The sequence below is a fragment of the Dendropsophus ebraccatus genome, chromosome 3 (assembly GCF_027789765.1).
Source record: "Dendropsophus ebraccatus isolate aDenEbr1 chromosome 3, aDenEbr1.pat, whole genome shotgun sequence".
NCBI classification, from domain to species: Eukaryota; Metazoa; Chordata; class Amphibia; order Anura; family Hylidae; genus Dendropsophus; species Dendropsophus ebraccatus.
The window spans coordinates 59,482,371-59,496,048 of NC_091456.1; the positions used below are offsets into that span (position 1 = coordinate 59,482,371).

The 13,678-nt window shown below is 40.9% G+C and overlaps 1 protein-coding gene and 1 long non-coding RNA gene across 3 annotated transcripts in view; one reads left to right on the forward strand and one right to left on the reverse strand.

Annotated features, from left to right (window-relative positions):
- Positions 1 to 9,749, reverse strand: part of LOC138787118 (transmembrane channel-like protein 2-B) — a 35,722-nt gene extending 25,973 nt beyond the window's left edge. The window contains exons 1-4 of one of the 2 annotated variants that reach the window (XM_069964261.1): positions 9,691 to 9,749; positions 8,774 to 8,855; positions 4,970 to 5,076; positions 3,699 to 3,797 (exon numbers count right to left, since the gene is read on the reverse strand). In XM_069964261.1, coding sequence (XP_069820362.1) covers positions 3,699 to 3,797; positions 4,970 to 5,076; positions 8,774 to 8,855; positions 9,691 to 9,711 — 309 coding nt within the window. In that variant the 5' untranslated portion in view covers positions 9,712 to 9,749. Of the gene's footprint in view, positions 1 to 3,698; positions 3,798 to 4,969; positions 5,077 to 6,969; positions 7,337 to 8,773; positions 8,856 to 9,690 lie in introns of those variants that run through there. The other variant, XM_069964262.1, reaches the window with a different exon arrangement.
- A 1,277-nt stretch (positions 9,750 to 11,026) lies between these two features.
- LOC138787119 (uncharacterized) lies at positions 11,027 to 12,479 on the forward strand. Its single transcript, XR_011362302.1, has 3 exons — positions 11,027 to 11,094; positions 11,963 to 12,022; positions 12,318 to 12,479. It is a non-coding gene; the product is annotated as an uncharacterized lncRNA (long non-coding RNA).
- Positions 12,480 to 13,678: the final 1,199 nt, after the last annotated feature.

Consider the following 13,678-nt stretch of genomic DNA (forward strand, 5'->3'; position numbering starts at 1 on the left):
ACCACTGATAATCTCTCTCGATCTGGGGCTCCACGCAAAATCTCACCCCGTGGGGTCAAAATAATCACAAGAACAGTGAGCAAAAATCCCAGAACCACGCGGGGGGACCTAGTGAATGGGACCAATGTAACAAAGCCTACCATCAGTAACACACTACGCCGCCAGGGACTCAGATCCTGCAGTGCCAGACGTATCCCACTGCTTAAGCCAGTACATGTCCGGGCCCGTCTGAAGTTTTCTAGAGAGCATTTGAATGATCTAGAAAAGTATTGATCTTGTCGTGTTTGGAGGAAAAAGATTACTGAGTTGCATTCATCAAACACCATACCTACTGTAAAGCATGGGGGTGGAAACATCATGCTTTGGGGCTGTTTCTCTGCAAAGGGGCCAGGACGACTGATCCGAGTACATGAAAGAATGAATGGGGCCATGTATCGTGAGATTTTGAGTGCAAACCTCCTTCCATCAGCAAGGACATTGAAGATGAAACGTGGCTGGGTCTTTCAACATGACAATGATCCAAAGCACACCGCCAGGGCAACGAAAGAGAGGCTTCGTAAGAAGCATTTCAAGGTCCTGGAGTGGCCTAGCCAGTCTCCAGATCTCAACCCTATAGAAAACCTTTGGAGGTAGTTGAAAGTCCGTGTTGCCAAGCGACAGCCTCAAAACATCACTGCTCTAGAGGAGATCTGCATGGAGGAATGGGCCAACATACCAACAACAGTGTGTGCCAACCTTGTGAAAACTTACAGAAAACGTTTGACCTCTGTCATTGCCAACAAAGGATATATAACAAAGTATTGAGATGAAATTTTGTTACTGACCAAATACTTATTTTCCACCATAATTTGCAAATAAATTCTTACAAAATCAGACAATGTGATTTTCGGGATTTGTTTTCTCATTTTGTCTCCCATAGTTGAGGTCTACATATGGTTGAAGTCTACATACTTTTTTCCCCCACTGTATGTATATATATATATATATATATATATATATATGTACATACAGCCCTTGCTGGATGATTATCGAGCCATTTAATAGGCTTAACCCCTTAGCGACCCATGACGTATCTGATACGTCATGGTGCCGCAGGGGGTGTTCAGAGCGGGGTCCCGCCGGGACCCCGCTCTGAACGGCACCGATCCCGGCTGCAATCTGCAGCCGGGCAGTGCCTCTATTAGCCGGCGCGGGTCCCGTTGCCGCGCCGGCTAATTAAGCCCTTCAATGCAGCTGTCAAACCTGACAGCTGCATTGAAGTGCTTTCCTCCGTGCATCCCTGGTGTCTAGTGGCACGGATCTCCCCCCCCGCGATGCGATCGCGGGGGGGAGATCCGTTCTTCTGCCCGTTCCGGGCCTCAGCGTCGGAATGACGCTGATCCCGGCTCGGCAATAGATTGCTGTGGCCTGCAGCAGGCCATAGCAATCTATGACCGATCTAATGGATCTTTGCTGTGTATATACACAGCATTGATCTCTATGAGAGATCAGTGCTATGTATATACAAGCCCCCCAGGGGGGCTTCTAGTGTATGTAAAAAAAAAAGTAAAAAAGTGTTTTTATTAATAAAAAATCCCCTCCCCTAATAAAAGTCCAAATCACCCCCCTTTTCCCATTTTATAAATATAAATTAATAAATAAATTAATAAACATATTTAGTATCACCGCACGCGTAATCGCCCGAACTATTAATTAATCACATTCCTGATCTCGCACGGTAAACGGCGTAAGCGCAAAAAAATCCCAAAGTGCCGCATTTTTGGTCGCATCAAATCCAGAAAAAGTCGTAAAAAGTCGTATATGCGCAATCAAGGTACCGGTAGAAAGAACGCATCATGGCGCAAAAACTGACACCTCACACAGCCCCATAGACCAAAGGAGAAAAGCGCTATAAGCCTGGGAATGGAGCGATTTTAAGTGACATATATTTGTTAACAATGGTTTGAATTTTTTACAGGCCATCAGATACAATATAAGTTATACATGTTATATATCGTTGTAATCGTAACGACTTGAGGAACATGCATAACAAGTCAGTTTTACCATAGGGCGAACGGCGTAAATGCAAAACTCCCCGAAATCAAAACAAATTTGGTTTTTTTTCAATTTGACAGTGCAAATGATTTTTTTCCGGTTTCACAACATATTTTATGGAAAAATTATGCCTGTAATTGCAAAGTACAATTGGTTTCGCAAAAAATAAGCACTCATATAAGTCTCTAGGTGAAAAAATGCAAGTGCTATGGACTTTTAAACATAAAATGGAAAAAGCAAAAGCGCAAAAACGAAAATTGGCTTTGACCTTAAGGGGTTAATAATCGAGCGCCGATGTAGCAGATCGGCACTTACTTATATAGAATATTGGGCCGTATAATATGGCCCTGACTCAGCTGAATGAATTGCATCAAGCACTATATGATGTATCCCTTCCAATGGATTTAAAGGTATTTCGAATACCGTCCTAGCAGGTCAATTGCAAAGTGAAAAAATAGAGAACTTTTATGTTTGTCTTTTGAAAATAATTGTACATTTTTGGGGTTGGGACACTCCTTTGTATTATCATCCAATAAACAGCTATATCCGTGTTCCACATTTCATTTGCCATCTAAATGTTATTTTGATTATAAATTTAACGTCCCTGAATAATTATTCTTCATTCATATAACTGCTAAAACATAGGTGATAACTGGATAAATCTTGAAGTTAACGATGCAAAAAGAAAAAAACTGAAATGTACTAAAATGAATGATTTAGAAAGTACATTAGAAAGTGATAAAAGGCAGCTGATTCAATAAAGGAACTGGACAACACATAGACCCCAACCTAGGCAAAGCTACAAACTTATAATGAAGAGCACTGCAATGGGACTCTTTCCAGCTAATTTGTAACGTATGATGTAGCTCAAAAAATGGCAGAAAACATCTGATGGAGAAAAAAAGTCTTTAAAAATTTTTTTCCCAAAAAAAGGTTTGATTCTGTCTTTTGTGTGTTGGGATGGAATGTTAATATAATATGCGAATAAAGCCTAAATATGGATTAAATATCAACTTGTGACACGTCTTAAAGGAGAACTCTGACCACAACTAAAAATCCGGTGGGGCAGGGGGTATTTTCTCCCGGCTTTCAGCTACATCTCTACCTATGATGAAAGTACCTGTTCAGCCAGTCAGTGACTGCTGCGGTGTATTGACTCAACATCCCTGAGCCTGGGTCATGACATTGCAGGAGGGGGAGCTAGAGGAGGCCATAGGGGCTCCGGGAGCGGTGATGCAGGGGCATGGGTACAGAAAAGTATACATTTTTTATTATGTTTCCACCACCCCCTGCCTGTACTGGATTTTTTGTTGTGGTTGGAATTCTCTTTTAGGGTATAAACCCACACACCGTATATGCAGCGTATTTACTGCTGCGATACGCAGCAAACTCGCAGCAAACTCGCAGCAAAATCGCAGCAAAATCGCAGCAGATTAGATCTAAATAACTGAACACAGCATCAAATCTGTACCAACAAATCTGCTGCGTATTTGTTGCATATCTGCTGCATATACGGTGTGTGGGTTTATACCCTTAAAGCAATGTTAAAGCAGCAGACCAAATCCTTGGATAAATTATCTATATATAGAAGATGAAAATGAGGAAGCTGAAATTAGGAAATCCTTAAACTGAAACAGTCAGATAAAGTAAAATGTTTTATTTACCCCAAACTCACTGAGTACAGCGTAATTCATTGAACTTGCTTGTTCATCTCTTGGTATTGTCTTTCTAGGAATGCTTCCAGCAGGCAGTCCCATCAATAACTGTGTTAAATATAATAAAAGTGATGATCAAAACTCATGTACTATGACTAAATTACACATAGCTGGTTATGTTTAGCGCATATGCCAGGAGATGTTGAGACAGCATGCACTATGCTGAAGCCCAGTTTCAGGGTACGCAGCATTAAAGAGGGTATAAATGAAGGATTATGATGCTGAGAACTTATTTACAGCAGGTAACGATATTCTCTTCTGTCAAGGTAATGTCAGTCTCTTAAACCACTATGATGCTTAGTACATTCTTGTCAAATCTTGCTGCAACATACCACTACAGACCACCTCAAGTTCAAGTGCTAACTTGTGTGCTACAAGGGCAGAAAAGAAGTGGCCATGACTGAAGCCCCTATTACATGGGGCGACGGAGAGGAGTAAATAAGTGCTGTTAGCGCTCGCTTGCTTCTCTTTCACCTCTTGCTGCTTGCGCTATTACACACGTTGGCAGCGAGCGGTAAGTATGGGGGGGGGGGGGGCAGGGAGCTGGGGCCATCTCTAGAGTGCAATACGAGCTGATTAGCATATCTGTATTTTCAGGCAAATCTCTAGAATCGGACCTCAAATTTTCAAAAGAAGGACATTACTAGATCCAGAGTGGTGGCACAATACAGTGCACTACCCATGTAATTATGCAGACAGGCAATGTATACAGCTTTGCCTCAGTAGAGGCACCTACATGGGGGGGGGGGGGCTTCAGAAAGCCTTTAGCTGTCATCGAAACCTATCAGCACCAAGTAATCGTGTTGCCGGGCCACTCATGTGGTAAGAGAGACAGTTTTGTTACATGCCGCGGTCATGGTTTCACTGCAACAGGTGACCGGTTAAACTGCCAGGATGGGATGCTTCTCTGGTCTTGGGAGTGCGAGAGCTCCCATGATCGCAAGGCAGTGGCCTAGCCTAAAGCCCCTTAGTGAACACTGTAAAAAAAACACATATAGGTGGTCACTGAGGATGGATTTGCAAGTTGGGCCCACTCTGGCTAGGAACAGGGACTTGGGCCCACTTATTCATGATAAAGGTAGGTAGAGTTTTTGATTGTTTTATTGAGTTTTTATTGTTTTATTGAATATTTCGAAATTTCATAGGACATCTACCACATTTTCCCTGACATTACAGTCTGACATTTATTTACACAGATATAGTAGCAACTATTACATTACCTCAGGTATGATTATCAGGCCAAGCACCATGCTTAACAGAACTATGTTAACTCCATACATCCACCTAAGAAATATGAAATAGGATGCCACAGACGATCCAAAGTGGCCTTTAATTGAAAAAAAAAAATGTTAGTATTTACCTTCATTTATTACACAATCTTTGGAAATTAAAAGAGTATTCTGATTTATTTTAAAATTTAAATAAAATAATAAACTAGAGCATACTCACCTCTCTGGCTTCAGTTGTTCTCAGTTTGTTGCCTAGCCTGGCCCACCCGATGGAAGATATAGGGATATTATTGGCATTAGTAGTACCTATACATGTTATGGTACACCAGATGGTCCATGGCACTGAAAGATAAGCACATCTCCAGTTGCCTAACTAGGAGTTACCATGATACCTTTGGTGCAAACAGGTTGTATTCATGTCAAGGTATTACTGATGTTATTTATCACTGACGGGTGATAATTCCCAGAAGTGCCATAGACTAAAGAGAGAAATGAACATAGAAACATAGAAGATTGCCGGCATAAAAAGACCACTGGGTCCCACTAGTCTGCCCTTTTATTATTTACTTTTGTATAATAATAGGATAGATATATGTTTATCCCAGGCATAATTACATGGTATAGATTTAAATTCTGTAGATTTACTAACCCAGCTGCTGGAAGTTTATTCCAAGCATCTACTACTCTTTCAGTAATGTTTTATTACATTACTTCTGATCTTTTCCCCAACTAACCTCTCATTGTGTCTCTTGTTCTTGAGTTCAGTTTTTTATATAAAAAAAAAACACTTCCCTCCTGAAATTTATTTAGTCGAAGAGATAGTGCACCTGCAGTATTTTTGTTAGCGTATCCTGCCGCGGTCGCCATATGATAGGTACATTTTATGGTACACTTTATTCATGTCCCTGTTGTATTTTTAGCTCATTTCCTAGGTCCCCAACCACTGCTTTCTGCTCTGAGAGCAGTGACTGGGCTGTGACGTCACAATGTGGCTGGGATCCCCAGGATCTGGTGAGTATGTTTTCACTCCCTTTCTTTCTCCCACATGACTCCAGTGACAATCCCCAAGCCCTGTATAAGCTCAGTAGAAGACACAGCGATGCTGAGCTGAGAGGAGATGCAGCAATGCCGAGCAGAATCAGGGAAAGGGTAAACCATGGGACTTGGGACAGCAATCGAATCCTTTGGTGTGAGCTGTGTCTCTCCACACTGATTTGTAGAGAACAAGCAAATTAGTATGATGTCAATTATTCTTAAACACTACTATGATCATTTTACTAATGAAGATTAATAGTGAATGGTATGCAGGCTGCTATTGGTGCACCTTTATACTAAAAGCATTATTGTTTTTAGTAGTTCATTTATAGCCTAATTTACATTTTCCCCTTTTGTTCAATTATACTAGTTACAGACACCATGCTTACTGCACATTTCATGATCCATACCTCATGGATCAGAATACAGCTGCCATGCATCTCAACAGGGCCAATGCAAATGTATCTGCATCAAAATGACAGTATACTTAAAGGAGAAATCCGGCAAAAAATTAAAAAATTATTCAAGTCACCAATATACACTTATTATGGAAAATGCTTATAAAGTGCTTCTTTCCCTGCACTTACTACTGCATTAAGGCTTCACTTCCTGGATAAAATGGTGATGTCACGACTAGACTCCCAAAACTGTGTGGCTTGTAGCTAATAAAAATTTTCGCCAGACTTTTCCTTTAGTGGAAAGCACATATTGAGTGAAAAGTATGGTATGTTGGACACTGTGTTCAAATTAAAGTTTGCCAAAATGTATGATGTCTTGAATATCAGGTCTAAAGATAATTACTAACAATCTATGGTAAGTGATGAAACAATATTTAATGATGAATAACAATTATTTACAACTAGAAAATGTACCCGGTGCTGCCCGGGTATAAAGTGTCAGTGTGTATAGGGGGTCCTGTATACCTGTAGTATAGAGTTGGTGGAGGTCTTGCATACCTGAAGTATATAGTTCGGGGGTCCTGTATACCTGTAGTGTATAGTTTGAGGGTCCTGTATACCTGTAGTATATAGTTGGTGGAGTTCCTGTATACCTGTAGTGTATAGATTTGGGGTCCTGAATACCTGTAGTGTATAGTTTGGGGTTCTGTATACCTGTAGTATAGAGTTGGTGGAGGTGCTGTGGTAGTGTTATCCAGTCACAGTATGGTGGTATTGGTCACGTCTGGTATGGCAGTGTTATCCAGTCACAGTGTGGTGGTATTGGTCAGGTGTGGTATTGCGGTGTTATCCAGTCACACTATGGTGGTATTGGTCAGGTCTGGTATGGCAGTGTTATCCAGTCACAGTGTGGTGGTATTTGTAAGGTGTGGTATGGCAGTGTTATTCAGTCACAGTATGGTGGTATTGATCAGGTCTGGTATGGCAGTGTTATCCAGTCACAGTATGGTGGTATTGGTCAGGTCTGGTATGGCAGATTCATCCAGTCACAGTATGGCGGTATTGGTAAGGTCTGGTATAGCGATGTTATCCAGTCACAGTATGGCGGTATTGGTCAGGTCTGGTATGGCAGTGTTATCCAGTCACAGTATGGTAGTATTGGTCAGGTCTGGTATGGAGGTGTTATCCAGTCACAGTGTGTCGGTATTGGTCAGGTCTGGTATGGCAGTGTTATCCAGTCACAGTATGGCGGTATTGGTCAGGTCTGGTATGGCGGTGTTATTTGGTATGGTATGACGGTGTTATCCAGTCACAGTGTGCCGGTATTGGTCAGGTCTGGTGTGGCAGTGTTATCCAGTCACAGTGTGGCGGTATAGATGGAGTAGGGGGTCCTGTATACATGTAGTGCCCTGTATATACATGTACTGTATAGATTGAGTAGGGGGTCCTGTATACATGTAGTGCCCTGTATATACATGTACTGTATAGATGGAGTAGGGGGTCCTGTATATACATGTACTGTATAGATGGAGTAGGGGGTCCTGTATATACATGTACTGTATAGATGGAGTAGGGGGTCCTGTATATACATGTACTGTATAGATGGAGTAGGGGGTCCTGTATATACATGTACTGTATAGTTGGAGTAGGGGGTCCTGTATATACATGTACTGTATAGATGGAGTAGGGGGCCCTGTATACATGTACTGTATAGATGGAGTAGGGGGTCCTGTATATACATGTACTGTATAGTTGGAGTAGGGGGTCCTGTATATATATGTACTGTATAGATGGAGTAGGGGGTCCTGTATATACATGTACTGTATAGTTGGAGTAGGGGGTCCTGTATATACATGTACTGTATAGATGGAGTAGGGGGCCCTGTATACATGTACTGTATAGATGGAGTAGGGGGTCCTGTATATACATGTACTGTATAGTTGGAGTAGGGGGTCTACCACTTATTTCTGTGGATCTGTTGTGAGGCAGCTGCCCTAGCAACCACAACTCCCTGTGAAAATGAAAGCAGTAATCCTATTGGTTGCTAAGGCTCTCAACTGCCATTTTCTCTGGGCAAAGCTGCAGCTAATTATATCACCTGTGTTTGCAGTGTGGAGATTTTCCCATTCATCTCTATGGGGCGCCGCTCTTTCCCCTCCCCCTCCCCTCCTGTACATCTGGCGGGGACGGGACCTTCGCTAAAACCTTCCCGGGCACCCAATGTATCTGTGTGCCAAATTTGGGGTCAAACGGTTCAGGCGTTTGGAAGTCTATATGGGACAGACAGACAGACAGACAGACAGACAGACTTTCATTTTTATGATATAGATTCATTGCTGGAAACTCGTATAATTTCACTTACTTTCAATCTCCTTTATCTTCATTTCCCATGGTATACAGGCCGTTTTAAAGTTTTCAAAATCTCTTTTGAACTTCATCCATTTCTTTTATTAAATAAATAACTTGTTATTAGATTATAATCGTCAAAATTGCAATTGCATACCAAACACTACATTCTAATAGAGAGAACTGTATTCTTATAGGGGATGTGTCACTAACAGAGATGAGCGAACCGGGTTCGGGTTCGAGTCGATCCGAACCCGAACGTTCGGTATTTGATTAGCGGTGGCTGCTGAACTTGGATAAAGCTCTAAGGTTGTCTGGAAAACATGGATACAGCCAATGACTATATCCATGTTTTCCACATAGCCTTAGGGCTTTATCCAAGTTCAGCAGCCACCGCTAATCAAATGCCAAAAGCTCGGGTTCGGATGGACTCGAGCATGCTCCAGGTTCACTCATCTCTAGTCACTAAGAAAAGAAGGTCTATACTGATGCATTATGTGAAATTAAAGATATTTCAAAAGTAGAAATATTTCAGAAAATGTACCATTTGAGAGATATAGACCCAGATTTTGTCCCAGTGTTATTAAATTTGATGCACAGTAGACTGAGAATCCAGACTTTGAGTGGGTCTCCGTGATTTCTTTGCACCTCCTTTTTGGTGTTAGGAGTTGTGCCAAATTTGCCACCAAAAATGTGCGACACACGATAGTAAATCAGGGTTTTACATAACTGTAATGACCATGCCACCTTTGCGGAAAACAAAAAGTTATTAAAGTCTTCCAAAAGAGGCACATGCACTATGTAAATGTTGGCAAACGGACAAGGGCCAAAGTTTGGTGCATCAGAGGAGAGAGAAAAATTTAGTGCATCATGGGTAATACATCTAGGCCATAGATTTACTAATCCCTATTGTGCCTGCTTTGTGACGATAACCTGTTGCTCTTGGTTGCCCATTCACTAAGGAGAGCCAGGCATGCTCAGTTCAACTGCAGTCTCCAGGAAGTACTGGCAGTTGGTCAAAACTTAGCCGGTAAGCAAGAGCGATTGTAGGAAAGTGTGTGCACTGCAACAAGGCAACAGCAGGAGACAGTTCAGAGAGGAAACTAAGAAATGACTAGACCCATAGGAAGAAAATAGTTACTTTACTGAAAACAGCACATTTGTTCTCCTTTACATATATGTATGTGGTACACATCTGATTTTACCAACTTTGCTTCAAGACACAAATCTTCTAAAGGGGTTGACCAGCGAGCGAAGATGGCTAAAGTCTACTGCTTGCTGACGCTGAAACTTTCCCTCCCTTCCTTTCCGAGATGCTAGAAGGGGAGGGGCTAAGTCATGATCACTGCATGCGGCCACAGGAGATACTATTCAGCCATTTGACATCCCATGCAGGCATAGTTTTGCCCCCTTAAGATGAACACAACTTAGCCCCACCCACATCTCAGAAGGCTTACTACCAAGACGTGGGATCTAAGAAAGTAAGCAATAGTGAGCAGAAGGCTTCACCCATGTTCTGTTCGCCAAACAGTGTCAACAACTGCAGTTCAGGCTCATTTATCATATATAGATGATTGTTTGTAGTAGAACTGATTAACCCTAAAACTGTAGGAAGGATTTTTATTGCCTTATGTACATACCTCAGATTCCAATGACAATTATTTTCACCAATTGTGCCATGTTAATAAATGGCTGACTGTTACAATACAGAATGGACATGTTCATTTCATGCTTTAAAGTTTGTTAAACTTACTATTCTGTAATCTTTCATCAAACAAACAATTACCTGTTGTCACCAATTGGATAAGATACAATAGCTGTCTGATGTTTGTCTAAGACAGATAGTAACTAATCACAGCTCCTTCTGAGAAATGAAAGCTGAGCTGTGATTGGCTGCTATCTTGTAGACACATTTTCTCACAGACTGATAAATCTGGGACAGTATATTTAAATTGCATGTGACATTACCTTAGTCAACATAATTTTATAGGCATACAGTTTTCTTCCTTTTCCACGTCCAAGGGCACCTTCATACTTTTCAACATATTCTTGGGCCTCCCTGGTCACATGAATAGAAATTACATATATTTCATATATTATTGATACACCAAGGCTTTTACATAACTATTCCCACAACCATGCTTGGGCTTAAAAAAATGCAAAGCAATGGCAGTATAATATGTAACTGAAAACCAATGGTAAAGAAGTCTAATAAAGAAACATGGTTTGCAAGCCTACATGTGGTGAATATTTAGTTATCTCTCTACAGGATAAGGGGTACCATGCTGATCATTGAGAAGATGACCACTAGGATCTTCACTAATCCATAAAATAGAGGTAAACTAATGGAGCACACCATGTGTGCACCCAGTAATCTATCCATTCTCTATTGGCTTCCAATTATTGCTAATGCAGAGCACTGTTAATTCACCTCTTTTCTATGGATCGGTGGAGGTAAATGGAGTCTGTCAGGAGATTTATGGCAGAACCATGGCAGCATAAAAATTCAACAGATTTCCTTGTTACGGTAAGATTAAAAACTTATTTTAAAACCAAGTAATGGCACCAGGTAAAGTGTCTAGAGGCAGTCTCTTCATGGATAAGTTTCATTTAAGAGTCTTTCTCTAAGTGTCTATGGCAGTCTCTTAGGAGGTTTCTCCCATCATGGATAAGTTTCATTTAAAGGTCTTTCTCTATGACACGCTCTCTTTAATGGCTACACAGCCCGACCCCGGCCTATAACAAGGCTTAATGCTGACCAGCTACAAAAGACACTTGGGTTCACTTGTTCACAGTGCCCAACACAGTGAAAACCTAGGTGAATTGCCCCCTGGGAAGTTCAAATATGCAAAACAGTCATCAGAACCTCATTAATGAGTCTCAAAACATGGGAATAGCCAGATATCCCTCCAGTGAAAGAAAACCAAGCAAAGGGGGTGCCTCCTGTGTAGTTTTCCTTCCCTGGAGGGATATCTGGTTATTCCAGTGTTTTGAGACTGGCTTTGTACACAGGCGATCACCGGAGTGCAGGCTTTTACTTCTACAAATTATAGACCACACTGCACTAAATCTAAATCTTACTCAAGTAAACGTAGTTTCTTTGACATTCTCCAAGGTTTACTTCTAATAGTGGAAATTAATTTTTTCTTCTCTTCAACTTGCTTCATAATCCTTTCTCTTTCACTATCTGATAAACTCTCCTCAGAACTTGAAGATGACGAGGATGACGAGGATGAACTGAAAAAAGAAAAGTAGACAGTAAATGGTATATATTCATCAAGATTCTTCTGCCATTTTGACAGTTTTTTTATTATACTGTAAAATTGCAATGTACAATTTATCATATATCTTCTTTTTTTTTTTTTTTTTTTTTCATTTATTTTGTGTCCCTTACCTGCTGCTTTTTCTTTTCTTTTTCTGATCTCCCCGTTTATTTTTCCCTTTGGTCTCATTTAAAGTGTCTTCATTGTTTGTACCTTTTTTGGTAGACTTTACATTATTTTTGTTAATGTCCTTTTTTACCACAGTCCTTTTACTTTTATTTTTTTTCTCATCCTCAGATTCAGACTCAGTTTCTTCGTCATCTACTTTTGATCTTCTAGTGGATTTTCTTAAATTTCTTTTTCTTTTTGGTGGCCTAATGATGTCATTACCATCATCATCTTCATCATCATCACTATCATCTTCACTTTTATTGTCCTGATATTTGCCATTTCTTCGTGTCTGGTACCGTATTTGCTGTCTGTTTACATTTCTTGTTTTGGAATCTATCGGGGAAAAAAAACAGTTTTTATTTTAACAGTTTTTATTCTCACCACTAGGTCTAAAACTAAGGTGAGATTTCCTGTCCTGTCTGTGGTGATTAGCAGAAGGGAGCTGCAAAGTCTTAAGCCTTAAAGGGGTTATATGGCACTTTTTTATATGTTGCTGCCCTTATATAGCCATAAAAGACAAGAATGACAGCCTGCTCAGCCAATCAGTCAGTGAGACAAGTTCATCTAGGAAATGGCAGTGGCTGCAGTCAGCAGAGGACCCGGAGACACCACAGGAGGACACTGGGGGAGCAGAAAGAGGTAAGGATTGGTTGTTTTTTATGTTTTATATAAGGCCAGCAACATACACAAGGTTGACCTCTTTAAAGGATACCTCTGACTTCATGACCACTGCAGGATCCTCTGAAAAAATCCTTTAACAACTGCCAGATAACCTCTTTATGGCCCTATTACGTAGAGAGATTATCTGCCAAACCAGACAAGCAAGTGAACACTCACTCATCGCCTGATCGCTGCCTTTCAGCATCAGAAAGATGTTTGTGCTCATCATTAGTAATGTTCGAGCAGCCCTGGCTTTGTGACTATAGAGCCATCCAATAGACTCTGTTAGGGACCTATTTTACCAAGTGATTATTGGTCATATTTGGCTGATGACCGGCTGTTCCAGGTCATAATCGTTTAGTGTAATAGGTAATGCACAATGTCGGCTGATCGTTGTCTTTCAACATGTTGAACGAAAACGATCACAACAGTGACAGTCTGCTGCCTGTCGCTCTGTATCTAAGAATCGTTCGGGCAGAGATGAAATGATGAAATGAATAACAAAGATTTTGAGGTCAGCTCCCAAGATGAGATCAATGACATACTGTACTGTATCATTGCCACATTTACACCAGAAGATTATGGCTTAAATTTAAATGATTAAACAATGTTTTGCACAATAATCGGCCCATGTAAAAGGCCCTTAAAGCGAAATGTGATACCAGTAGATAGATAGCATGAGCATAAGACAATAGCAGCTCCCTGTGAAATGACCTCTTCAAAGGTCACAGAGTATGTTTTACATACATCTCATGGGGACAAGTTCGGTCTATTGTGGTGTATGTCCATGGGGCATGTCCAGCGTGTCACTAAATGCTGTTAACCCC